At 38.7% G+C, this 27,138-nt stretch overlaps 1 protein-coding gene across 5 annotated transcripts in view; it reads left to right on the top strand.

The window, feature by feature from the left end:
- Positions 1 to 27,138, top strand: part of LOC133631183 (receptor-type tyrosine-protein phosphatase mu-like) — a 578,559-nt gene that overhangs the window by 150,017 nt on the left and 401,404 nt on the right. For all 5 annotated transcript variants that reach the window (XM_062023331.1, XM_062023329.1, XM_062023328.1 and 2 more), the window contains exons 3-4: positions 4,053 to 4,327; positions 19,689 to 19,767. In XM_062023331.1, coding sequence (XP_061879315.1) covers positions 4,053 to 4,327; positions 19,689 to 19,767 — 354 coding nt within the window. The remainder of the gene's footprint in view (positions 1 to 4,052; positions 4,328 to 19,688; positions 19,768 to 27,138) is intronic.

Here is a 27,138-nt window from a genome sequence, read left to right as displayed (position 1 = left end):
TTCCGTCAGTCTACCCCAGGGCAGCTGTGGCTACGAAAGTAGCTTACCACCACCAGGTGTGAATAAATGATGGGTTTTTAACATGTAAAGCGACTTTGGGTACTTAGAAAAGCGCTATATAAATCCCAGGTATTATTATTATGTTGTGTTTATGTTGTGTTACGGTGCGGATGTTCTCCCAAAATGTGTTTGTCATTCTTGTTTGGTGTGGGTTCACAGTGTGGCGCATATTTGTAACAGTGTTAAAGTTGTTTATACGTTCACCCTCAGTGTGACCTGTATGGCTGTTGACCAAGTGTGCCTTGCATTCACTTGTGTGTGTGAAAAGCCGTAGATATTATGTGGTTGAGCCGGCACGCAAAGGCAGTGCCTTTAAGGTTTATTGGCGCTCTGTACTTCTCCCTACGGCCGTGTACACAGCGGCATTTTAAAAAGTCATACGTTTTACTTTTTGAAACCGATACCGATAATTTTGAAACCGATACCGATAATTTCCGATATTACATTTTAAAGCATTTATCGGCCGATAATATCGGCAGTCCGATATTATCGGACATCTCTAATAATTACTTCTATTATCAACAATACAATTGTTCAAATGCAACAATACATATATGTAATGATAACTTGAAATACAAAAAAAAAACAGATAAATGGAGGAGAAGAAAGAGAAGCACACTGCAAAAAGTGAAATCTAAGTAAGATGAAATATGTCAAATAAGGGTGATATTTGCTTATTTTCTGTCTGATAAGATCATTCTTCTCACTAAGCAGATTTGATGTTAGAGTGTTTTACTTGTTTTAAGTGTTTTGCTCCTAAATGATGTCAGTAAGATATTACAGCTTGTTGCTGAGATTTGATGAGCTATATTGAGTAAAACATGCTTGAAACTAGAATATCAACTGTTGTGTCATCAACACTCACAAGTAGAAAACTACTTTTTTAAAGTCATCATTTCTTACTTCAAGCATAAAAAAAAAATGTTGACTTTGACACAATTGTGTCTCATAATTAAAACAGATGACAGCCAAATGGACTTTGCTCTTTTATTTTCAATGAAACAATAGAAAAGAGGTACTCATATAGTAGTACAGTTGGCACAGTACAGTAAACTGACAATTAATATTTAAACATTTGACATTTCTAACAATTTTGAACAGAAATAGTTCATGCACATTCAGATAAATTCTTCAAAATTACAGTTAAAACATTTTTGGCTGTATATATGCGCACTAATTGACTGAAAGAGCACGCACTTGGTGCGATGATGTCATGTTATCCATGGAAAAATGCATTTTTAGACCATGTGATTTGCCTGAGCGGCTAGGAGACCCCGAGAGTAACAAGATGTTGCCTTGTTGCCTTTCCATTAAGAACAATAAACTAGTTTTTAGTATAAGTTTGCTGGTTTCAAGAAATGTAATGCTGAGCGCATATCATTATGTCAAGATAATGGCACTAGCATTTACTTCATCTAAGAATATTTTTCAACATATTGAGCAAAAAAGGTCTCTTTTTTTTTTTCTACCAAGAATAGTGCACTTGTTATTAGTGAGAATATACCGTAATTTCCGGACTATAAGCCGCTACTTTTCCCCCTCGTTCTGGTCCCTGCGGCTTATACAAGGGTGCGGCTTATATACGGCCTGTTCTTCTCCGACACCGACGAAGAGGATTTCGGTGGTTTTAGTACGCAGGAGGAAGACAATGACACAATGATTAAAGACTGACTTTTCATATACCGGTAGGCTGGTTATTTTGATAACGTACAGGCGAGCACTTTGTATTACTTTGCAGCGTTGTATTATTTGTACTCTGCACGAATGCTGTTCGCCATGTCAAAGATGTGAAAGTTTGATTGAATGATTGAAAGATTTATTGTTAATAAATGGGACGCTTTGCGTTCCCAAACAGTCATCTCTGTCCTGACAATCCCCTCCGTGGTAGCAGGAACCCCTATATACTACGCTAATTACACATCAAAACCCTGCGGCTTATACAAGGGTGCGGCCTATATATGGAGCAATCTGTATTTTCCCCTAAATTTAGCTGGTGCGGCTTATAGTCCGGAAATTACAGTACTTATTTTAAGGTATTTTTGGGTTCATTGAAGTTAGCTAATTTGACTTGTTTTGGAAAGTCTTGACAAGCCAAATGTTCTTGTTCTATTGGCAGATAATTTTGCTTAGTTCAAATAAAATACCCCTCATTTTTGTATTTTTTTGTCTTGTTTTTGAACACTGACTTTTTGCAGTACAGACTATATTAACCTTGTAGATTGTTATAGTAACAATAGGTTAAGCTTTGTCAGTGTGCCGTGTGTCATTCTCCATCATAATTACACTTTGACTTCTAGCCATGCGATGCATGTTGTGACCTCTTATAGGATGCTGAGTTCATGTTGTAGTCTGATGTCGACACACTGTATTCTCGCGTGCTACAGTACGTCACATTTTTGGCTGATTGGAATTGCCGTCATTGCTTACTTTGAGTAGGGATGATGTTTGATAAGGAATTATCGAGTTCGAGCCTATTATCGAATCCTCTTATCGAACCGATTCCTTATCGATTCTCTTATGGAGTCCAGATAGGTTGTTGTATATGGAAAAAAAACACACAATATTTGGTTTAACAAAAGCTGTATTTTATTATATAAGAAAACAATTTAATCTAATAAATAAATAAATATTGACTGTTAAACCCCTAAAAAAATAATATAAAATAAATAAATATTGACTGTTGTTACCAAAAGTATATTAAGTGGGATTTTTCAGAGAAACAAATATATACAGTAACACAAAAACAAGCTGTCTCTGTGATCACTATAGGTGTATAAATAATAATATAGTGTTAAATAAAATCAGTCCCTTGGGTACAAAACTGAAAATAATACAGCTGTCCAAAAAGTGCACTTCTGCTGCTATTGGAACATAACTGTTTGTTATGATGCTTAGACATTTTTGCACTTTATTTCTTTATTGAAAGAAAATTCTATGAAGAGAAAAGTTGTTTGCAAATGTGGTTACAATGCTAAAAATGAAAAGTTAAAGCTAAAAAAAAGAAATACACCTTATTGCGTTAACATTCTTTATAGGGGGAAAAATGTTATGAGCTGCCAGGGAATATAACAACTACACTACCCAGCATGCAACGGGACTGACGAGCATGCGCGGTAGCCCCGAAAAGTGTTGTTGCATGTCGTCACACGGTTAGGTTATGAGCACGCTGTGAAAGTAAACGTCAAGAACTCAGCCAACACGCCTCGTCTGCATTATTTATAATTAGACAGACAACACATCTACAGTGTGATTTTGTAACGTTTACAAGGAAAGAAAAACAAAAGTTCAAAAAGGGAGATGTGTTGTATATATATGTATGTGCTGCGGTGTCATATATGTTGTATATATATGTATGTGCTGCGGTGTTGTATATATATGTATGTGCTGCAGTGTCATATATGTTGTATATATATGTATGTGCTGCAGTGTTGTATATATATGTATGTGCTGCGGTGTCATATATGTTGTATATATATGTATGTGCTGCAGTGTTGTATATATATGTATGTGCTGCGGTTGTTTTAAGAAGGTTGCGACAGCTGCCGTAAAGGAGGTGCGTTGCTAGCCTGGTTGCTATGTTTCCGGTTGGTGGTAAAAGTGTCCGTCATGTGTTTTACCCTGCTCAAATCTCTCAGTTATTCATTGGATTATAGCTTTTGTTTTGAACTTTATTACACCTTGGAGCGCTTTTTCCCGTCCATTGTTTTCCTGCTTTCGCTATCTGCGCCTAATGACTGAGCTACGTGACGTCATTTCTTGTGATGTCCCACGGAGCATTTCTGGTCGGGACGGGATTCGAATAAAGAATCAACTCTTTTCCTTTACTATGGTGGTCTCGATAACGGGTACCGGTTCTCAAAAAGGGATTTGAGTCCGAGGACTCGGTTCTTTTCTTATCGAACAACCGGGAAAACCGGTTTCGAGTATCATCCCTAACTTTGAGTCTATGCAATTGCTTTATATTCAAGGTCAATTGTCGTCTATTGTTGCAGGTTCCGCCTTCATGATGGTCAACACGTCGGGACGTTTCTCCGGACAGAAGGCCTTACTGCTGACCCCCCAGCTGAGGGAGAACGACACCCACTGCGTTATTTTCCACTACTACATCGGCGGCAGGGACAACAGCCACCCGGGCCACCTTAACATCTACATCAAGGAGAACAACAGTCCCATGGGGATGCCCGTTTGGAACATGTCCGGCCCGGCGACCCGCTCCTGGGCTCAGGTGGAGCTGGCCGTCAGCACCTACTGGCCCAACTTCTACCAGGTGAAGAATGTTCATGTCCATGCGGAATACGGCTATTTCTTACTGCTTGGCAACCAGACAAAGCTTCTTCTTTGAGGAGGTCCCAAACAATGGCGGCTCATTCAGAGCACCATGTATTGATTAGTGAGGCGACCTCCGGTATCCATGGTAATCTGTTCCTTCTCTCCTCCATCTCCCATTCTCTCAAGCTCATTTTGGCTTACCAGTGCACGGAGTTGCCGGCTGATTTCACACTCGCCTGGCTATTAGTCTTCCCCGGTCTTGTTCCCCGGGTCCACCAAATGTTAATTGATGCAGAGAGACACCTTTACCTTCCAACTGGGGCTGTGAATTATTTCCTTATGGCCAAGTGGTGGGTGGTAGCGGTGGTTCATCGTGCCCTCAAACCTAAGCCAGCCTGATAACTTGGTTAACAAGAGACACTGCTGAGTTTTCTCGCTGCCGAACACGAGACAGGAAAGGCGCTTAACGAGAGGTGCGTGGAACCGGAGAGACCGTGGAGAGTCTCCGGAAAAAAAGCCTGACCACTGTAAGACAAATGAAGGCAAAGCCAGTGTGGTCAAATGCTTTCACTTTGGGGCTCCCTGGAGATTGAATCTCGCTCTAATAACAATGGGAGTAGTGCACTGCAAAAAGTCAGTGTTCAAACACAAGAAAAACCAAAAATTAGAGGCATTTTATTTGAACTAAGCAAAATTATCTGCCAATAGAACAAGAAAATTCGTCTTGTCAAGACTTTCCAAAACAAGTCAAATTAGCTAACCTCAAAGAACCCAAAAATACCTTAAAATAAGTATATTCTCACTAATAACAAGTGCACTTTTCTTGCTAGAAAAAAAAAGGAGACCTTTTTGCTCAATATGTTGAAAAATATTCTTAAATTAAGTAAATGCTAGTGCCATTATTTGAGATGTCCGATAATGGCTTTTTTTTGCCGATATCCGAAATTCCGTTATTGTCCAACTCTTAATTACCGATTCCGATATCAACCGATACCGATATATACAGTGGTGGAATGAACACATTATTATGCCTCATTTTGTTGTGAGGCCCCGCTGGATGCATTAAACAATGTAACAAGGTTTTCCAAAATAAATCTACTCTAGTTATGGGAAAAAATGCCAACATGGCACTGCCATATTTAATATTGAAGTCACAAAGTGCATTATTTTTTTTAACATGCCTAAAAACAGCAGCTTGGAATTGGGGACATGCTCTCCCAGAGAGAGCATGAGGAGGTTGAGGTGGGCGGGGTTGAGATGAGGGGGTGGGGGGTAGGGAGTATATTGTAGCGTCCTGGAAGAGTTAGTGCTGCAAGGGGTTCTGGGTATTTGTTGTGTTGTGTTTATGTTGTGTTACGGTGCGGATGTTCTCCCGAAATGTGTTTGTCATTCTTGTTTGGTGTGGGTTCACAGTGTGGCGCATATTTGTAACAGTGTTAAAGTTGTTTATACGGCTACCCTCAGTGTGACCTGTATGGCTGTTGACCAAGTATGCCTTGCATTCACCTGTGTGTGTGAAAAGCCGTAGATATTATGTGACTGGGCCGGCACGCCAAGGCAGGGCCTTTAAGGTTTATTGGCGCTCTGTACTTCTCCCTACGTCCGCCTTTTAAAAAGTCATACATTTTACTTTTTGAAACCGATACAGATAATTTCCGATATTACATTTTAAAGCATTTATCGGCTGATGATATCAGCAGCCCGATATTATCGGACATCTCTAGCCATTATCTTGACATAATGATATGCGCTCGGCATTACATTTCTTGAAACCGGCAAACTTATACTAAAAACTAATTTATTGTTCTTAATGGAAAGGCAACAAGGCAACATCTTGTTACTCTCGGGGTCTCCTAGCCGCTCAGGCAAATCATATGGTCTAAAAATGCATTTTTCCATGGATAACATGACGACATTGCAGTCAATTAGTGCGCATATCTACAGCCCAGCCTCCGGCCAAACATTTTTTTATTGTAGTTTGAGGAATTTATCTGAATGTGCATGAACCCACACCAAACAAGAATGACAAACACATTTCGGGAGAACATCCGCACCGTAACACAACATAAACACAACAGAACAAATACCCAGAAACCCTTGCAGCACTAACTCTTCTGGGAGGCCGCTGTGTACACGGACGTAGGGAGAAGTACAGAGCGCCAATAAACCTTAAAGGCACTGCCTTTGCGTGCCGGCCCAATCACATAATATCTACGGCTTTTCACACACACAAGTGAATGCAATGCATACTTGGTCAACAGCCATACAGGTCACACTGAGGGTGAACGTATAAACAACTTTAACACTGTTACAAATATGCGCCACACTGTGAACCCACACCAAACAAGAATGACAAACACATTTCGGGACAACATCCGCACCGTAACACAACATAAACACAACACAACAAATACCCAGAATCCCATGCAGCACTAACTCTTCTGGGATGCTACAATATACACCCCCCCGCTACCCCCCCCACCTCAACACCGCCCCCCCAACCCCGCCCACCTCAACCGCATGTCCCAAATTCCAAGCTGCTGTTTTGAGGCATTTTCAAAAAAATAATGCACTTTGTGACTTCAATAATAAATATGGCAGTGCCATGTTGGCATTTTTTTCTATAACTTGAGTTGATTTATTTTTTAAAACCTTGTTACATTGTTTAATGCAGGGGTCACCAACCTTTTTGAAAGCAAGAGCTACTTCTTGGGTAATGATTAATGCGAAGGGCTACCAGTTTGATACACACTTCAATAAATTGCCAGAAATAGCCAATTTGCTCAATTTACCTTTAACTCTGTGTTATTATTAATAATTAATGATATTTACACTTAATTGAACGGTTTAAAAGAGGAGAAAACACGAAACAAATGACAATTAAATTTTGAAACATAGTTTATCTTCAATTTCGACTCTTTAAAATTCAAAATTCAACCGAAACAAAGAAGAGAAAAACTAGCTAATTCGAATCTTTTTGAAAAAATTAAAAAAAATAATTTATGGAACATCATTAGTAATTTTTCCTGATTAAGATTAATTTTAGAATTTTGATGACATGTTTTAAATAGTTTAAAATCCAATCTGCACTTTGTTAGAATATATAACAAATTGGACCAAGCTATATTTCTAACAAAGACAAATCATTATTTCTTCTAGATTTTCCAGAAAAAATTTTTTTCAAAGAAATGAAAAAGACTTTGAAATAAGATTTAAATTTGATTCTACAGATTTTCTAGATTTGCCAGAATAATTTTTTTTGAATTTTAATCATAATTAGTTTGAAGAAATATTTCACAAATATTCTTCGTTGAAAAAACAGAAGCTAAAATGAAGAATTAAATTAAAATCTATTTATTATTCTTTACAATAAAAAATAAATTTACTTGAACATTGGTTTAAATTGTCAGGAAAGAAGAGGAAGGAATTTAAAAGGTAAAAAGGTATATGTGTTTAAAAATCCTAAAATCATTTTTAAGGTTGTATTTTTTTTCTCTAAAATTGTCTTTCTGAAAGTTATAAGAAGCAAAGTAAAAAAATAATGAATTTATTTAAACAAGTGAAGCCCAAGTCTTTAAAATATTTTCTTGGATTTTCAAATTCTATTTGAGTTTTGTCTCTCTTAGAATTAAAAATGTCGAGCAAAGCAAGACCAGCTTGCTAGTAAATAAATACAATTTAAAAAATAGAGGCAGCTCACTGGTAAGTGCTGCTATTTGAGCTATTTTTAGAACAGGCCAGCTACTCATCTGGTCCTTACGGGCTACCTGGTGCCCGCGGGCACCGCGTTGGTGACCCCTGGTTTAATGCATCCAGCGGGGCTTCACAACAAAATTAGGCGTAATAATGTGTTAATTCCACAACTGTATATATCGGTATCGGTTGATATCGGAATCGGTAATTAAGAGTTGGACAATATCGGAATATCGGATATCGGCAATAAAGCCATTATCGGACATCTCTAAAAAAAATAGCTCTGGTTCTTGTCAACTTTTGCATGTTTATTACAAGATGAACGCTGGTTTGTCGTTATGAGTCAAGCAAACGGTAAAAAGTAAGATAGTACTTTTGCATGTGCTGTATCGCCGCATGCACTTGCAAAGGCTAATGATCTGTTCACTCCAACCTGCAGCTATACGGAGAAAGCTGGAAAGTGTCACTAATTAAGAACACCACACTAATTATAGGCGTCTTTAATTGCCTGCTAACCTACACAATTGTCAAAGGGAAGCCACCTGATTCTTAATTATTTTTTAATTGCCTGTAAGCCTTCGTCGTCATGCGCATTTCTTTTTTTTGTTGAAATAATTACTTTTGTGTGGGGTCATCCTGAGAAGTTTTTATATATTTTTTCCCCACACTATGTAAGGCAGGGGTGTCCAAACTTTTTCCATTGAGGGCCGCACTCAAAATAAAGCATGCGGGGGCCATTTTGTTATTTTTCATTTTCAAATCATAACAAAATATATAAATATAAAGGGTCTCAGTCATTAAAATTAAAAAAATAAGTCAAATTATTGTTATTTTTATTGATTTAAACGCTTACAGTAAATCTCTATATCAACTTCAGGTTGATATAACGTTTAAAAAAAAAGGTTTTATGCCTTTTCTGTCAAAGACAACTTTGTTTTTTATAGTAAAAGTGAAATATGCAGTATTTTCCCCATCGCCCAAAACATTCAGAAAGCAATGTTTGATGTGAATTAATTGAAACCCTAAAAAGATCAATAATGCAGGACACTATTGATTTTAATTTTTTATTTAATTATTATTTGTGATCAATCACAGTGAAAAGATAAATTAAATATATTTGGGATCCAAAAGGTCCCCCTCATATAGTGATACATTTTTATCATATATTTGTTTTACTTTCAACACTTAAATTACGAGATCAACTTCAGATATATCTGTCCTGTTTGTTTTATGCTCTTATGTCAAAGAAAACATTGTTTTTATATGGCAACCACACAAAATATGCAATATTTTCCACATAAAACATATTAAAGTGAAGTATTTGAAGTAATTGGAGTCTTGAATAGGTCAATAATTGATTATAACATTGAATTAAAATTTTTTTTTTTTTTTTTTGAGCGATGTCAAAAAAAGCAAAATAAAGAAAGACAAAAGAAAAACAAACAGCTTTGTGTCAACATTGCAACTTTTCCTCTTTAGATTTCACCTCATTCCACTTTTTTTAATGGTTATTTTTAATTTTTTGCAATAGCATTTCCAGAATGTGTGGCGGGCCGCTAAACAATTAGCTGCGGGCCGCAAATGGCCCCCGGGCCGCAATTTGGACACCCCTGATGTAAGGGAAGCATCATGCATGCAGCAACGCACTGCAAAAAGTCAGTGTTCAAAAACAACAACGAAAAATACAAAAATGAGGGGTATTTCATTTGAACGAAGCAAAATTATCTGCCAATAGAACAAGAAAATTCGGCTTGTCAAGACTTTCCAAAACAAGTCAAATCAGCTAACCTCAATGAACCCAAAAATAAGTATATCCTCACTAATAACAAGTGCACTTTTCTTCATAGAAAAAACAAATATGAGACCTTTTTGCTCAATATGTTGAAAAATATTCTTAAATGAAGTAAATGCTAGTGCCATTATCTTGACATAATGATATGCACTCGGCATCACATTTCTTGAAACCAGCAAACTTATACTAAAAACTAATTTATTGTTCTTAATGGAAAGGCAACAAGGCAACATCTTGTTACTCTCGGGGTCTCCTACACTGCAAAAAGTCAGTGTTCAAAAACAAGAAAAAAAAATACAAAAATGAGGGGTATTTTATTTGAATTAAGCAAAATTATCTGCCAATAGAACAAGAAAATTTGGCTTGTCAAGACTTTCCAAAACAAGTCAAATTAGCTAACCTCAATGAACCCAAAAATAGCTTAAAATAAGTATATTCTCACTAATAACAAGTGCACTTTTCTTGGTAGAAAAAAAAAGAGACCTTTTTGCTCAATATGTTGAAAAATATTCTTAAATTAAGTAAATTCTAGTGCTATTATCTTGACATAATGTGGCATTACATTTCTTGAAACCAGCAAACTTATACTAAAAACTAATTTATTGTTCTTAATGGAAAGGCAACAAGGCAACATCTTGTTACTCTCGGGGCCTCCTAGCCGCTCAGGCAAATCATATGGTCTAAAAATGCATTTTTCCATGGATAACATGACATCATCGTGCAAGTGCATGCTTTTTCAGTCAATTAGTGCGCATATATACATATATACTTTTTTTAAATTTTAATTTTGAAGAATTTATCTGAATGTGCATGAACTATTTCTGTTCAAAATGGTTTGAAATGTCAAATGTTAAATGTTTAAATATTAACTGTCAGTTTACTGTACTGTGCATCAGTTGATATTCTAGTTTCAAGCATGTTTTACTCAATATAGCTCATCAAATCTCAGCAACAAGCTGTAATATCTTACTGACATCATTTAGACACTTAAAACAAGTAAAACACTCTAATATCAAATCTGCTTAGTGAGAAGAATGATCTTATCAGACAGAAAATAAGCAAATATCAGCCTTATTTGAGATATTTCATCTTACTTAGATTTCAGTGTTTGGGGTGCGTGAGTAAAGAAAAGCCAAATGTCCTCATCTGTCTTGATTCCAATACAATACAGTAGTGGCGACGGCCGAGCTAATCAATCCCGCTGTAATGTACTACTTAGCCACCTCCCTCGGGGAAAAGGCGGGCGCGGCGTGGAGTGTTTGCCTGCTGCCTGTCCCTCTGACAAACGAGGAGGCTGAACTTTCTGATGACAACGCCACGGCGGGCGTCCTGCGTGTATACGTCGGCTCCGCGGGTCAGGCCCAATTACGCCGGGCGCTATCATTGACGGCGGGAATCAATTATATGGCAGCTATTAGAATGCCTGACTGATGTCTGTGTGCACAAACAAAGGATTTCAATTAGGCAGAGAGGTCCAGTTCATTTGTCTGCTGGCGATATATGAAGTGCTTAGCCTTTTCATTTTCTTCAAATTAGCCTGTAATGAGGCCATAATTGTCAGCCGGGATATTGGCTTTCATATGCGGCGGCGTGACACAAAAAAAGGCATTAATAATTAGACGGCCTTATCTGAAGGCATCCTGCCTCCCTGATGACAATGGGAAGTGTCGCCGCCTCCACATTTCAAGGCTACAAAAGGAATCTCTGAGACGTGCGGCGAAGCCTCGGCGTGCGGACGGGCGACACTCCAGGCTTGACACGGTAATGCGGGCACGTGGACGGCAACACCTGCGTCAAATAACATTCTTATACGCTGCAAAAAGTCAGTGTTCAAAAACAAGAACAAAAAATAAAAAATGAGGGGTATTTTATTTGAAGTAAGCAAAATTATCTGCCAATAGAACAAGAAAATTGGGCTTGTCAAGACTTTCCAAAACAAGTCAAATTAGCTAACCTCAATGAACCTAAATATACCTTAAAGGCCTACTGAAATGAATTTTTTTTTATTTAAACGGGAATAGCAGCTCCATTCTATGTGTCATACTTGATCATTTCGCGATATTGCCATATTTTTGCTGAAAGGATTTAGTAGAGAACATCGACGATAAAGTTCGCAACTTTTGCTCGCTGATAAAAAAAAGCCTTGCCTGTAGCGGAAGTAGCGTGACGTCACAGGAGCTAGTATTCCTCACAATTCCCCGTTGTTTACAATGGAGCGAGAGAGATTCGGACCGAGAAAGTGACGATTACCCCATTAATTTGAGCGAGGATGAAAGATTCGTAGATGAGGAACGTTACAGTGAAGGACTTGAGAGGCAGTGATGGACGTATCTTTTTTCGCTCTGACCGTAACTTAGGTACAAGCTGGCTCATTGGATTCCACACTCTCCTTTTTCTATTGTGGATCACGGATTTGTATTTTAAACCACCTGGGATACTATATCCTCTTGAAAATGAGAGTCCAGAACGCCAAATGGACATTCAGTGCCTTTTATCTCCACAACAATACATCGGTGAAGCACTTTAGCTACGGAGCTAACGTGATAGCATCGTGCTTAAATGCAGATAGAAACAGAATAAATAAACCCCTGACTGGAAGGATAGATAGAAAATCAACAATACTATTAAACCATGGACATGTAACTACACGGTTAATGCTTTCCAGGCTGGCGAAGCTTAACAATGCTGTTGCTAACGACGCCATTGAAGCTAACTTAGCAACGGGACCTCACAGAGCTATGATAAAAACATTAGCTCTCCACCTACGCCAGCCAGCCCTCATCTGCTCATCAACACCCGTGCTCACCTGCGTTCCAGCGATCGACGGAAGGACGAAGGACTTCACCCGATCATCCGTGCGGTCGGCGGCTAGTGTCGGCTAGCGCGTCTGCTATCCAAGTCAAAGTCCTCCTGGTTGTGTTGCTGCAGCCAGCTGCTAATACACCGATCCCACCTACAACTTTCTTCTTTGCAGTCTTCATTGTTCATTAAAACAAATTGCAAAAGATTCACCAACACAGATGTCCAGAATACTGTGGAATTTTGCGATGAAAACCGAGTTTTTTGTATTGGATTGAAAGGTGTACCAATACTTCCATTTAACTAGTGACGTCACTCGCAAACGTCATCATACAAAGACGTTTTCAACCAGAAGTTTAGCGGGAAATTTAAAATGTCACTTTATAAGATAACCCGGCCGTATTGGCATGTGTTGCAATGTTAAGATTTCATCATTGATATATAAACTATCAGACTGCGTGGTCGCTAGTAGTGGCTTTCAGTAGGCCTTTAAGTAAATACTAGTGCCATTATCTTGACATAATGATATGCGCTCGGCATTACATTTCTTGAAACCAGCAAACTTATACTAAAAACTAGTTTATTGTTCTTAATGGAAAGGCAACAAGGCAAGCGCTTGTTACTCTCGGGGTCTCCTAGCCGCTCAGGCAAATATATGGTCTAAAAATGCATTTTTCCATGGATAACATGACATCATCGCGCCAAGTGCGTGCTCTTTCAGTCATTGTGCGCATATATACATATATAAAATTTTTAATTGTGATTTTGAGGAATTTATCTGAATGTGCATGAACTATTTCTGTTCAAAGTAGTTTGAAATGTCACATGTTAAATGTTTAAATATTAAAGGCCTACTGAAAGCCACTACTAGCGACCACGCAGTCTGATAGTTTATATATTAATGATGAAATCTTAACATTGCAACACATGCCAATACGGCCGGGTTAACTTATAAAGTGACATTTTACATTTCCCGCTAAACTCCCGGTTGGAAACGTCTATGTATGATGACGTATGCGCGTGACGTCACGACGGCAACGGAAGTATTCGTACCCAATGTGTCACCATACAAACTGCTCTGTTTTCATCGAACAATTCCACAGTATTCTGGACATCTGTGTTGGTGAATCTTTTGCAATTTGTTTAATGAACAATGGAGACTGCAAAGAAGAAAGTTGTAGGTGCAAACGGTGTATTAGCGGCTGGCTGCAGCAACACAATCAGGAGGTTGTGTTGTGTTTGAGCTGGATAGCAGACGCACTACCGTGAGTACAGCTTTGGCTTCCAAATATTTAATCGCTTGCCCGTACGTGCGTGTCGCTATGTGCATGTCACGTACGTAACTTTGGGGAAATATATGTTTCTTGCCGACTCTGATGGCGGCCGAGGTGTCGTCGAAAGCTACAACGCCCGCCGCCGCCGCCGCCGCCACTCCGTAGTTAGCTTCAATTGTTAAGCTTCGCCAAGCTGGAAATTATTAACCGTGTATTTACATGTTCATGGTTTAATAGTATTGTTGATCTTCTGTCTATCCTTCCAGTCTGGGTTTTTTAAAATTTTGTTTCTATCTGCATTTGAGTCCGATGCTATCACGTTAGCTCCGTAGCTAAAGTGCGTCAACGATGTATTGTCGTGGAGATAAAAGTCACTGTGAATGTCCATTTGGCGTTCTGGACTCTCATTTTCAAGAGGATATAGTATCCCAGGTGGTTTAAAATACAAATCTGTGATCTACAATAGAAAAAGGAGAGAGTGTGGAATCCAATGAGCCAGCTTGTACCTAAGTTACGGTCAGAGCGAAAAAAGATACGTCCTGCACTGCATTCTAGTCCTTCACTCTCATGTTCCTCATCCACGAATCTTTCATCCTCGCTCAAATTAATGGGGTAATCGTCGCTTTCTCGGTCCGAATCTCTCTCGCTCCATTGTAAACAACGGGGAATTGTGAGGAATACTAGCTCCTGTGACGTCACGCTACTTCCGCTACAGGCAAGGCTTTTTTTTATCAGCGAGCAAAAGTTGCGAACTTTATCGTCGATTTTCTCTACTAAATCCTTTCAGCAAAAATATGGCAATATCGCGAAATGATCAAGTATGACACATAGAATGGATCTGCTATTCCCGTTTAAATAAATAAAAATCATTTCAGTAGGCCTTTAACTGTCAGTTTACTGTACTGTGCCAACTGTACTACTATATGAGTACGTAGGGATGATGTTTGATAAGAAATTATCGAGTTCGAGCCTATTATCGAATCCTCTTATCGAACCGATTCCTTATCGATTCTCTTATGGAGTCCAGATAGGTTGTTGTATATGGAAAAAAACACACAATATTTGGTTTAACAAATCCCTTCACATTCGTTACTGCTCGCTACTATAGTGTTACCATATCTGAGTTATTGTGCAGAAATGTGGGGAAATAACTACAAATGTGCGCTACATTCGTTAACCCTGTTACAAAAAAGATCAATTAGACTGATACATAATGTTGGATACAGAGAAAATACAAACACTTTATTTATTGAGTCAAAAATATTAAAGTTCGATCATTTGGTAAAATTGCAAACAGCTAAAATGATGTGGAATTAAATGATGGAATGGATGAAGTAAAGAAGTGAAACATTGTACTGATATGATCCACTTTAAGAGCTTGTTCAAATGAATAGTGCTTACAAAGTACAAAGAAGAAGAATTATGAGAAATACTTTCATCCTTATTGAAAATAAGATATTCTTCGCACCTGTTGCTCATCAGAGACTCTACACTGCAAAAAGTCAGTGTTCAAAAACAAGAAAACAAATACAAAAATGAGGGATATTTTACTTGAACTAAGCAAAATTATCTGCCAATAGAACAAGAACATTCGGCTTGTCAAGACTTTCCAAAACAAGTCAAATTAGCTAACCTCAATGAACCCCAAAATAGCTTAAAATAAGTATATTCTCCCTAATAACAAGTGCACTTTTCTTGCTAGGAAAAAAAAAGACCTTTTTGCTCAATATGTTGAAAAATATTCTTAAATGAAGTAAATGCTAGTGCCATTATCTTGACATAATGATATGCACTCGGCATCATGATTTTTTTTTTCATGCTTGAAATAAGAAATGATGACTTTAAAAAAGTAGTTTTCTACTTGTGAGTGTTGATGACACAACACTTGATATTCTAGTTTCAAGCATGTTTTACTCAATATAGCTCATCAAATCTCAGCAACAAGCTGTAATATCTTACTGACATCATTTAGGACCAAAACCCTTAAAACAAGTAAAACACTCTAACATAAAATCTGCTTAGTGAGAAGAATGATCTTATCAGACAGAAAATAAGCAAATATCAGCCTTATTTGACATATTTCATCTTACGTAGATTTCACTTTTTGCAGTGTATTTAAGCCTGCCTTTTCCGGTCACTGGTCGTGGCTTCATTGTTTGCATTTGCAACAGTTACGTTGGCATTCCGGTTTTCGAGCGCATGATTCCTGTGCTAAAGTTACCTTAGCTTCTCGTATTCCTGTGCTAAGTAAGTTTTTGCTGTAGCTTCTCGTGCGATAGATGCACACTTTCCTTTTGTTTCGTTCCTGTCTGTTGTAATGTGTATGATTTATGAGAAATAAATCATCTCCTACCCGCACGCTTTCGTCCGGAGCCGTCAGTTTTGCGTCCCGGGAACACGAACCGCAGCACGCCGCACACCACCGTGACAAATGACCGAGCTACGTGACGTCATTTCTTGTGATGTCCCACAGGGCATTTCATGTCGGGACGGGATTGGTTCCCAGGGATTCGAATAAAGAACCGACTCTTTTTCTTTACTATAGTGGTCTTTACTATGGTGGTCTCAAAAAGGGATTCGAGTCCGAGGACTCGGTTCTTTTCTTATCGAACAACCGGGAAAACCGGGTTCGAGCATCATCCCTACGAGTATGTATTTTCTATTTCATTGAATATAAAACTGCAAAGTCCATTTGGCTGTCATCTGTTTTAATTATGAGACACAATTGTGTCAAAGTCATGATTTTTTTTTTCATGCTTGAAATAAGAAATGATGACTTTAAAAAAGTAGTTTTCTACTTGTGAGTGTTGATGACACAACACTTGATATTCTAGTTTCAAGCATGTTTTACTCAATATAGCTCATCAAATCTCAGCAACAAGCTGTAATATCTTACTGACATCATTTAGACACTTAAAACAAGTAAAACACTCTAACATCAAATCTGCTTAGTGAGAAGAATGATCTTATCAGACAGAAAATAAGCAAATATCACCCTTATTTGACATATTTCATCTTACTTAGATTTCACTTTTTGCAGTGCATGTATGGAGCCCTGCTATGTATAACATGACAGCAGCGAGGGACCACATCCTGCTTTTTTTTTTTAAATTCCTTTTCCTTTTTTACCACACTGCAGACCAGCAAGTAAATAACTGGCATTCTGCCGGGACACACCCTCTGACACGGCTGTGGACCGTTGGTTTTAGCAGACGCCAGCCTGGGGCTCAGAAACCAGGTCATGCTAGTCCAACTCTTGTACTTTATTTGGACTGGAGAAACAACAGCTGTGCACATGCTAGAGTAGGCCTGGGCAATATGGCCTCAAATTAAATCTCTCTTTTTTTGTTGTTTTTTCTACAAAAAATTCCACCATTTTTTTTTACCTCCTTTTTAAAGAAATGAATACAAATGGCAGGGATCATTCAAAACTAGTTTTGCTTTTATTTGATCAAAAACTAGTACCGTATTTTTCGGACTATAAGTCGCAGTTTTTTTCATAGTTTGCGACTTATACTCAGGAGCGACTTATGTGTGAAATTATTAACACATTAGCGTAAAATATCAAATAATATTATTTAGCTCATTCACGTAAGAGACTAGACGTACAAACCCCGTTTCCATATGAGTTGGGAAATGGTGTTAGATGTAAATATAAACGGAATACAATGATCCTTTTCAAGCCATATTCAGTTGAATATGCTACAAAGACAACATATTTCATGTTCAAACTCATAAACATTTTTTTTTTGCAAATAATCATTAACTTTATAATTTGATGGCAGCAACACGTGACAAAGAAGTTGGGAAAGGTGGCAATAAATACTGATAAAGTTGAGGAATGCTCATCAAACACTTATTTGGAACATCCCACAGGTGTGCAGGCTAATTGGGAACAGGTGGGTGCCATGATTGGCTATAAAAGTAGATTCCATGAAATGCTCAGTCATTCACAAACAAGGATGGGGCGAGGGTCACCACTTTGTCAACAAATGCCTGAGCAAATTGTTGAACAGTTTAAGAACAACCTTTCTCAAGCAGCTATTGCAAGGAATTGAGGGATTTCACCATCTACGCTCCGTAATATCACCAAAGGGTTCAGAGAATGTGGAGAAATCACTGCAGGTAAGCAGCTAAGCCCGTGACCTTCCATCCCTCAGGCTGTACTGCATCAACAAGCCACATCAGTGTGTAAAGGATATCACCACATGGGCTCAGGAACACTTCAGAAACCCACTGTCAGTAACTACAGTTGGTCGCTACATCTGTAAGTGCAAGTTAAAACTCTCCTATGCAAGGTGAAAACCATTTATCAACAACACCCAGAAACGCCGTCGGCTTCGCTGGGCCTGAGCTCATCTAAGATGGACTGATACAAAGTGGAAAAGTGTTCTGTGGTCTGACGAGTCCACATTTCAAATTGTTTTTGGAAACTGTGGACGTCGTGTCCTCCGGACCAAAGAGGAAAAGAACCATCCGGATTGTTCTAGGGTGAAAGTGTAAAAGGCAGCATGTGTGATGGTATGGGGGTGTATTAGTGGCCAACACATGGGTAACTTACACATCTGTGAAGGCACCATTAATGCTGAAAGGTACATACAGCTTTTGGAGCAACATATGTTGCCATCCAAGCAACGTTACCATGGACGCCCCTGCTTATTTCAGCAAGACATTGCCAAGCCACGTGTTACATCAACGTGGCTTCATAGTAAAAGAGTGTGGGTACTAGACTGGCCTGCCTGTAGTCCAGACCTGTCTCCCATTGAAAATGTGTGGCACCTAAAATAGCAGAAGGGAGACCCCCGGACTGTTGAACAACTTAAGCTGTACATCAAGCAAGAATGGGAAAGAATTCCACTTCAAAAATGTGTCTCCTCACTTCCCAAACCAAAACTGAGTGTTGTTAAAAGGAAAGGCCATGTAACACAGTGGTGAACATGCCCTTTCCCAACTTCTTTGGCACGTGTTGCAGCCATGAAATTCTAAAGTTAATTATTATTTGCAAAAAAAAATAAAGTTTATGAGTTTGAACATCAAATATGTTGTCTTTGTAGCATATTCAACTGAATATGGCTTGGAAATGATTTGCAAATCATTGTATTCCGTTTATATTTACATTTAACACCATTTCCCAACTCATATGGAAACGGGGTTTGTAATTGAGAGTCAAGATTAAATCATGTTCCTACCTTCAAAGTCCTGTCCGGAATAGTCTGTTTGCGTCCTGGGAGAACAAACCTCGCAGTAAGCTGCGAAAACCCCCCCCGTTATGACACTGGGAGGTGAGGGGAGCAGTGAGCAGCAGCGGTGGCCACGCCCATTAATCATTTTTGGTGATTTAACCCCCAATTCCAACCTTTGATGCTGAGTGCCAAGCAGGGAGGTAACGGCTCCCATTTTTATAGTCTTTGGTATGACTTGGCCGGGGTTTGAACTCACAACCTACCCATCTCAGGGCGCTGAGACACTACTTAGAATGTAAAAATAAAGTGTCCAGTTAAAAAAAGACAACTATAAATTCAGCCAATAGCAAAGTTCTGCCTCCAATGTTTTCTATAACGCAGCATGGACAATAAAGAGACGGGACAAGAAATAAGATTTATTGACGTTACTCTCCTTAAAGTAGCTTATAGACTTAATGCTGGGTTGATCTTGTTAGGGCTCAAATGCAATGGAAGTATTTCATGTCGAAAAGCAGCCATCAGCTTGGACTTACTGCGAAAATAATGCAATTGTCCTGCAGCACTCAGGTATCCTCCGTCCAATGCGTCATATTTGATGGTCTTCTCTCCTCCCCTCAGATTGTGGTTGAGGCCGTAACCTCCGGGCAGCACGGCTTGCTGGCCATCAAAGACGTCCTGGTCCAAGGCCACCAGTGCAGTAAGTCTTCCCTTTTTTTTTTCCACATCAAAAAGTCATTGTCCCTTCCAAGACACCCTGGCAAATGTACATTGTTGTTGTTGTCAAGGGTCACTCTTCAAACAAAGGGCATTGGGAAACGTTCTCCTGGTCGCTGACCTTAAGATTTACGAGCTTCCGGTTGATGCTCGGGATGGGAGGTTGCAGAGTCACAAGGAGGGGAACAAATGGAATGAAAAACAAATAGCATGCATGTCCAGTAAAGCCTGTCAGGTCATTTTTAATGTAAGCTTATTTATTTTCAATTCATTTCTACTGCACACGCATGAATGCTAATTCTGACCATCTGATGGAACACACCGCAATTTTCGGAGTATAAGTCGCTCCGGAGTATAAGTCGCACCGGCCGAAAATGCATAATAAAGAAGGAAAAAAACATACACTACCGTTCAAAAGTTTGGGGTCACCTAAAATTTGTCCCACAGACCGGGGGGGTCAGTCTACCCCAGGGCAGCTGTGGCTACGAAAGTAGCTTACCACCACCAGGTGTGAATGAATGATGGGTTTTTAACATGTAAAGCGACTTTGGGTACTTAGAAAAGCGCTATATAAATCTCAAGTATTATTATTATTAGAAAAAAAAAAAATATTATTTATTTTTTACAATGGTGTGTGCTTACGGACTGTATCCCTTCAGACTGTATTGCTTTATATTTATACATAATGTATATATTGTGTTTTTTATGTTGATTTAATTAAAAAAAAATATATATATTTTTTTATTTCTTGTGCCCAACCACCGGGCCGTGGACCGATTGGTACCGGGCCGCGGCCCGGTGGTTGGGGACCACTGACCTAAACAATTTTGTGGAATAGCCTTCATTTCTAAGAACAACAATAGACTGTGGAGTTTCAGATGAAAGTTCTCTTTTTCTGGCCATTTTGAGCGTTTAATTGAGCCCACAAATGTGATGCTCCAGAAACTCAATCTGCTCAAAGGAAGGTCAGTTTTGTAGCTTCTGTAACGAGCTAAAGTGTTTTCAGATGTGTGAACATGATTGCACAAGGGTTTTCTAATCATCAATTAGCCTTCTGAGCCAATGAGCAAACACATTGTACCATTAGAACACTGGAGTGATAGTTGCTGGAAATGGGCCTCTATACACCTATGTAGATATTGCACCAAAAAGCAGACATTTGCAGCTAGAATAGTCATTTAGCACATTAGCAATGTATAGAGTGTATTTCTGTAAAGTTAAGACTAGTTTAAAGTTATCTTCATTGAAAAGTACAGTGCTTTTCCTTCCAAAATAAGGACATTTACATGTGACCCCAAACTTTTGAACGCTAGTGTATATAAGTCGCACCGGCCGAAAATGCATAATAAAGAAGGAAAAAAACATATATAAGTCGCACTGGAGTATAAGTCGCATTTTTTGGGGAAATGTATTTGATAAAAGCCAACACCAAGAATAGACATTTGAAAGGCAATTTAAAATGTCTAAAGAATAGTGAACATAATAAGTGTACGTTATATGAGGCATAAATAACCAACTGGTATGTTAACGTAACATATTATGGTAAGAGTCATTCAAATAACTATAACATATAGAACATGCTATACGTTTACCAAACAATCTGTCACTCCTAATCGCTAAATCCCATGAAATCTTATACGTCTAGTCTCTTACGTGAATGACATCAATAATATTATTGGATATTTTACGCTAATGTGTTAATCATTTCACACATAAGTCGCTCCTGAGTATAAGTCACACCCCCGGCCAAACTATGAAAAAAAAACTGCGACTTATAGTCCGAAAAATACGGTACTGCATGATATCACCTTTAATTATTAAGTTATAGATAAATGTATATGCTGTATTTTTTTAAGAATTGTACAATGATTCTGTTGGGCAATAATTAATGTTAGATATTTATTAGATTTTTTTATCATTTAATAACATCCATCCATTTTCTACCGCTTGTCCCTTTTGGGGGGGCGGGGTGTGCTGGAGCCTATCTCAGCTGCATCCGGGTGGTAGGCGGGGTACACCCTGGACAAGTCGCCACCTCATCGCAAATGTGTTATCATTATCGTTAGAGGCGTCCAATAATATCGGACTGCCGATATCATCGGCCGATAAATGCTTTAAAATGTGATATCGGAAATTATCGGTATCGGTTTCAAAAAGTAAAATGTATGACTTTTTAAAACACCGCTGTGTACACGGCCGTAGGGAGAAGTACAGAGCGCCAATCAACCTTAAAGGCACTGCCTTTGCGTGCCAGCCCAGTCACATAATATCTACGGCTTTTCACACACACAAGTGAATGCAAGCATACTTGGTCAACAACCATACACGTCACACTGAGGGTGGCCGTATAAACAACTTTAACACTGTTACAAATATGCGCCACACCAAACAAGAATGACAAACACATTTCGGGAGAACATCCGCACCGTAACACAACATAAACACAACACAACAAATACCCAGAAACCCTTGCAGCACTAACTCTTCCGGGACGCTACAATATACACCCCCCCAACCCCCCACCTCAACCCCGCCCACCTCAACCTCCTCCCAAATTCCAAGCTGCTGTTTTGAGGCATGTTAAAAAAAATACTGCAATTTGTGACTTCAATAATAAATATGGCAGTGCCATGTTGGCATTTTTTTCCATAACTTGAGTTGATTTATTTTGGAAAACCTTGTTACATTGTTTAATGCATCCAGCGGGGCATCACAACAAACTTAGGCATAATAATGTGTTCATTCCACGACTGTATGTATCGGTATCGGTTGATATCGGAATCGGTAATTAAGAGTTGGAAAATATCGGAATATAGGATATCGGCAAAAAAGCCATAATCGGACATCTCTAGTACAAATAACAATTCAAAACCTATTGGGATGGTTTTTGCCCTTGTTTTTCTAAATCCTACCATTATTTTCCGCTTATTGGGGTCTAGGACACGGGGGTCAGAAGTCTCTGCAAAAAAGCCCAGACTCTTCAGTTTCAGGCCACCCCTTTTCCAGTTGCACTAGGGGGGGTGGGGGGGGGGGGGGGGGGGGGGGGACACGGCGAGACATAATCCCTACAACGTGTCCTACTGTAAGTCTACCCCGGGGCCTCCTCCCGGCTCACTCGGGAGGACCCCAGCAGGCATCCAGGCTGAATGCCCGAGCCACCTCAACTGACTTCTCTCCATGTGAAGGAACAGCTGCTCCGAGCTCCTCCCGGATGACCGACTTCCTTACTCCTGTTTTTTGCCAAATGGAAAATATCAAAATGCCCCCCCTCCCCCCCGCCTTCCTAGGTGTGTTGAATTATGTACGTGCGAAGATGGTAGTCCGTGTCAAGCATGTCCCACATGAACAACATCTCGGACTTCCAGGCTTCAGACTCGCACTGCAAAAAGTCAGTGTTCAAAAACAAGGGGAAAAAATACAAAAATGAGGGGTATTTTATTTGAACTAAGCAAAATTATCTGCCAATAGAACAAGAAAATTTGGCTTGTCGGGACTTTCCAAAACAAGTCAAATTAGCTAACCTCAATGAACCCAAAAATACTTAAAATAAGTATATTCTCACTAATAACAAGTGCACTTTTCTTGCTACAAAAAAGAAAAAGACCTTTTTGCTGAAAAATATTCTTAAGTAAATGCTAGTGCCATTATCTTGACATAATGATATGCACTCGGCATTACATTTCTTGAAACCAGCAAACTTATACTAAAAACTAGTTTATTGTTCTTAATGGAAAGGCAACAAGGCAACATCTTGTTACTCTCGGGGTCTCCTAGCCGCTCAGGAAAATCATATGCTCTAAAAATGCATTTTTCCATGGATAACATGACATCATCGCGCCAAGTGCGTGCTCTTTCAATCAATTAGTGCGCATATATACAGCCCGGCACCCGGCCAAAATGTTTTAAATTGTAATTTTAAAGAATTTATCTGAATGTGCATGAACTCTTTCTTTTATTTTATTTTTTTCTTGTTTTTGAACACTGACTTTTTGCAGTGCATTTGTTTTAATTATGTGACACAATTGTGTCAAAGTCATGATTTTTTAATTCATGCTTGAAATAAGAAATGATGACTTTGAAAAAGCAGTTTTATACTTGCAACACTTGATATTCTAGTTTCAAGCATGTTTTACTCAATATAGCTCATCAAATCTCCGCAACAAGCTGTAATATACAAACATAGCAGCTAAAATCATCGGCCTACCCACACCCAACATTTCAGACTTAAACCACAGGTCCATCACTCGACTGGCAAAAACAATAGTCCAGGATATCACTCACCCACTACACCAATACATCATCCCACTACCATCAGGGCGCAGGTACAGAACCATCAAATTCTGGAGGGCCCGCCTCAGGAAAAGCCTTATCCCTGCAGCTATAGCCGCCTTTAACAGCAGGCCCGGCCGACCTGTCTGACAAGCCTGTAAATGTGTGTTGGTCATGTATGATGTCTTTTTGTTATTTTTTGTTTTGTGATGTGTAAAGTCTATTGTTCAAATGTACGGCAGTGAAAATGAATTTCCCCAAGGGGACCAATACATCTAAATCTAATATCTTACTGAGATCATTTAAGACCAAAACCCTTAAAACAAGTAAAGCACTCTAACATAAAATCTGCTTAGTGAGAAGACAGAAAATAAGCAAATATCACCCTTATTGGAGATATTTCATCTTACTTAGATTTCGCTTTTTGCAGTGCGGCTGCTGTGGGACGGCAAGGCTTCCTTGGACCTCCGTAACTAGGGATGTCCGATAATGGCTTTTTGCCGATATCCGATATGCCGATATTGTCCAACTCTTTAGTTACCGATACCGATATCAACCGATATATACAGTCGTGGAATTAACACATTATTATGCCTAATTTGGACAACCAGGTATGGTGAAGATAAGATCCTTTTTTAAAAAATTCAATAAATAAAATAAGATACATTAAAAACATTTTCTTGAATAAAAAAGAAAGTAAAACAATATAAAAACAGTTACATAGAAACTAGTAATTAATGAAAATTTGTAAAATTAACTGTTAAAGGTTAGTATTATTAGTGGACCAGCAGCACGCACAATCATGTGTGCTTACGGACTGTATCCCTTGCAGACTGTATTGATATATATTGATATATAATGTAGGAAGCACAGACTGTATCCCTTGCAGACTGTATTGATATATATTGATATATAATGTAGGAAGCAGAATATTAATAACAGAAAGAAACAACCCTTTTGTGTGAATGAGTGTAAATGAGTGTAAATGGGGTGGGTTGGTGCACTAATTGTAAGTGTATCTTGTGTTTTTTATGTGGATTTAATAAAAAAAAAAAAAACTAACAAAAAAAAACCCGATACTGATAATAAAAAAACCGATACCGATAATTTCCAATATTACATTTTAACGCATTTATCGGCCGAAAATATCAGCAGACCGATATTATCGGACATCTCTATCCGTAACTTTAAAAACCGAGAGCTTTTCCACACTCTGCGCTTCAAAGTACAAATCAATAGCATGCGGGTTTTCATCAATTGATCTTCTTAGATGAAGAAGTATCCAGCTCTTGATTGTTAAATGCTAATGACTCGCTAACCGCTTCTAAGCGGCCCGATTCCTACAAATGTTACGTCAATACGATGGATTTCAACGGCGACGGGCGTTGCATCTGAATGCATGTGCGGCGATCGATGAGGCCTGGCAATGTGATCCATGTTGAAAATGCCTTTTAAAAAGCGGCCAACGGGATCGATACTCCTCTCAGTGGCAATCAGATCTGCTTGAGTGGCGAGAGCATCGCCTCAGCCCTTTCATTTTCTAATTATGCCACCATTAGGAAGATCCGAGACAAAGGTGTTATTATGCCGCCCCGCCGTCGTTAACGGATGAGAGAAAGAGGGAAAAAAAATAGACAGCGGCTAGATTGAGAGAGGACGCCATTAAAAGAGGGTGCCGCTGAAAAGATGAGGTCGTAAAATAGAAAGCCATTTTTTTGCAGTCCTTAGAGAGTTGGTTTGTGCATCAATTAAAGGTAGCCTGGCAGAAATGTCCTAATTCGCCGATAATCAGAAATGTTCCTTTTAGGTTTGAGTGGAATATCCAATTGATGATAACAGGCGCCCTCGGAAATAGAAGGAAAAAAACAAAGTTGGTAGCGAGGCGGCGTTAAGCGGCAGCTCGATTAGTAGCAGAACGGCCTCTTGTGTCGCATTTGGGAGATTTAGACGGGCTCTTATTCAACACCAACGATTGGGGCTCCAGGCGAAGAGGAGAGTACCGCATACTAAAGTGCAGCATCCTTTCAAGGCTATTTGTCACTTTTTAGGAACTTAGCATTACTTTATTGATCAGCGTTTCCCACGGGCCGGTAAAACAATGTGTGGTGGCGGGAAGCATGTCAAAATGACATCATGGTATCATTTGCAGTATGACACATGTGTTTTTTGAAGGTTAATACCATAGATATGTGTTATTATTTATTAGCTTCAATATATATTCATATAGTTTTCTTGTTACATTGCATCATTTTGCCGTAGTTTTCAGTTGTTGCTGCCTATTTGATTACAAACTAGTGAAGTTGGCACCTTGTGTAAATGGTCAATAAAAAAGAGAATACAATGATTTGCAAATCCTTTTCAACTTATATTCAATTGAATAGACTGCAAAGACAAGACACTTCAAACTGGGAAACTCATTTTTTTTGCAAATATTAGCTCGTTTGGAATTTGATGCCTGCAACGTGTTTCAAAAAAGCTGGCACAAGTGGCAAAAAAGACTGAGAAAGTTGAGGAATGCTCATCAATCACTTGCCGCTCGGGCGAGCGCGCGGCAAGTGCGCACTCTTTCAGTCAATTATATATATATATATATATATATATATATATATATATATATATATATATATATATATATATATATATATATATATATATATATATGTGTATGTGTGGGAAAAAAATCACAAGACTATTTCATCTCTACAGGCCTGTTTCATGAGGGGTTTTCCTCAATCCTCAGGAGATTTTCCTGAAAATCTCCTGAGGATTGAGGAAAACCCCTCATGAAACAGGCCTGTAGAGATGAAATAGTCTTGTGATTTTTTTCCCACACATACATATTACGCTCTACCACGGTATCGAGCACTATTTTTTGGATAATCTAATTAAGACATATATATATATATAGATATATATATATATATATGTCGAGGTTACTGTAATCTATCCATTGTACAGTGCTCGGAATATATATATATATATATATATATATATATATATATATATATATATATATATATATATATATATATATATATATTAGAGGCCAATAAATGCTTTAAAATGTAATATCGGAAATTATCGG

The sequence above is a fragment of the Entelurus aequoreus genome, linkage group LG16, assembly GCF_033978785.1.
Source record: "Entelurus aequoreus isolate RoL-2023_Sb linkage group LG16, RoL_Eaeq_v1.1, whole genome shotgun sequence".
NCBI classification, from domain to species: Eukaryota; Metazoa; Chordata; class Actinopteri; order Syngnathiformes; family Syngnathidae; genus Entelurus; species Entelurus aequoreus.
This window is presented reverse-complemented; position numbering and strand designations above follow the sequence as displayed.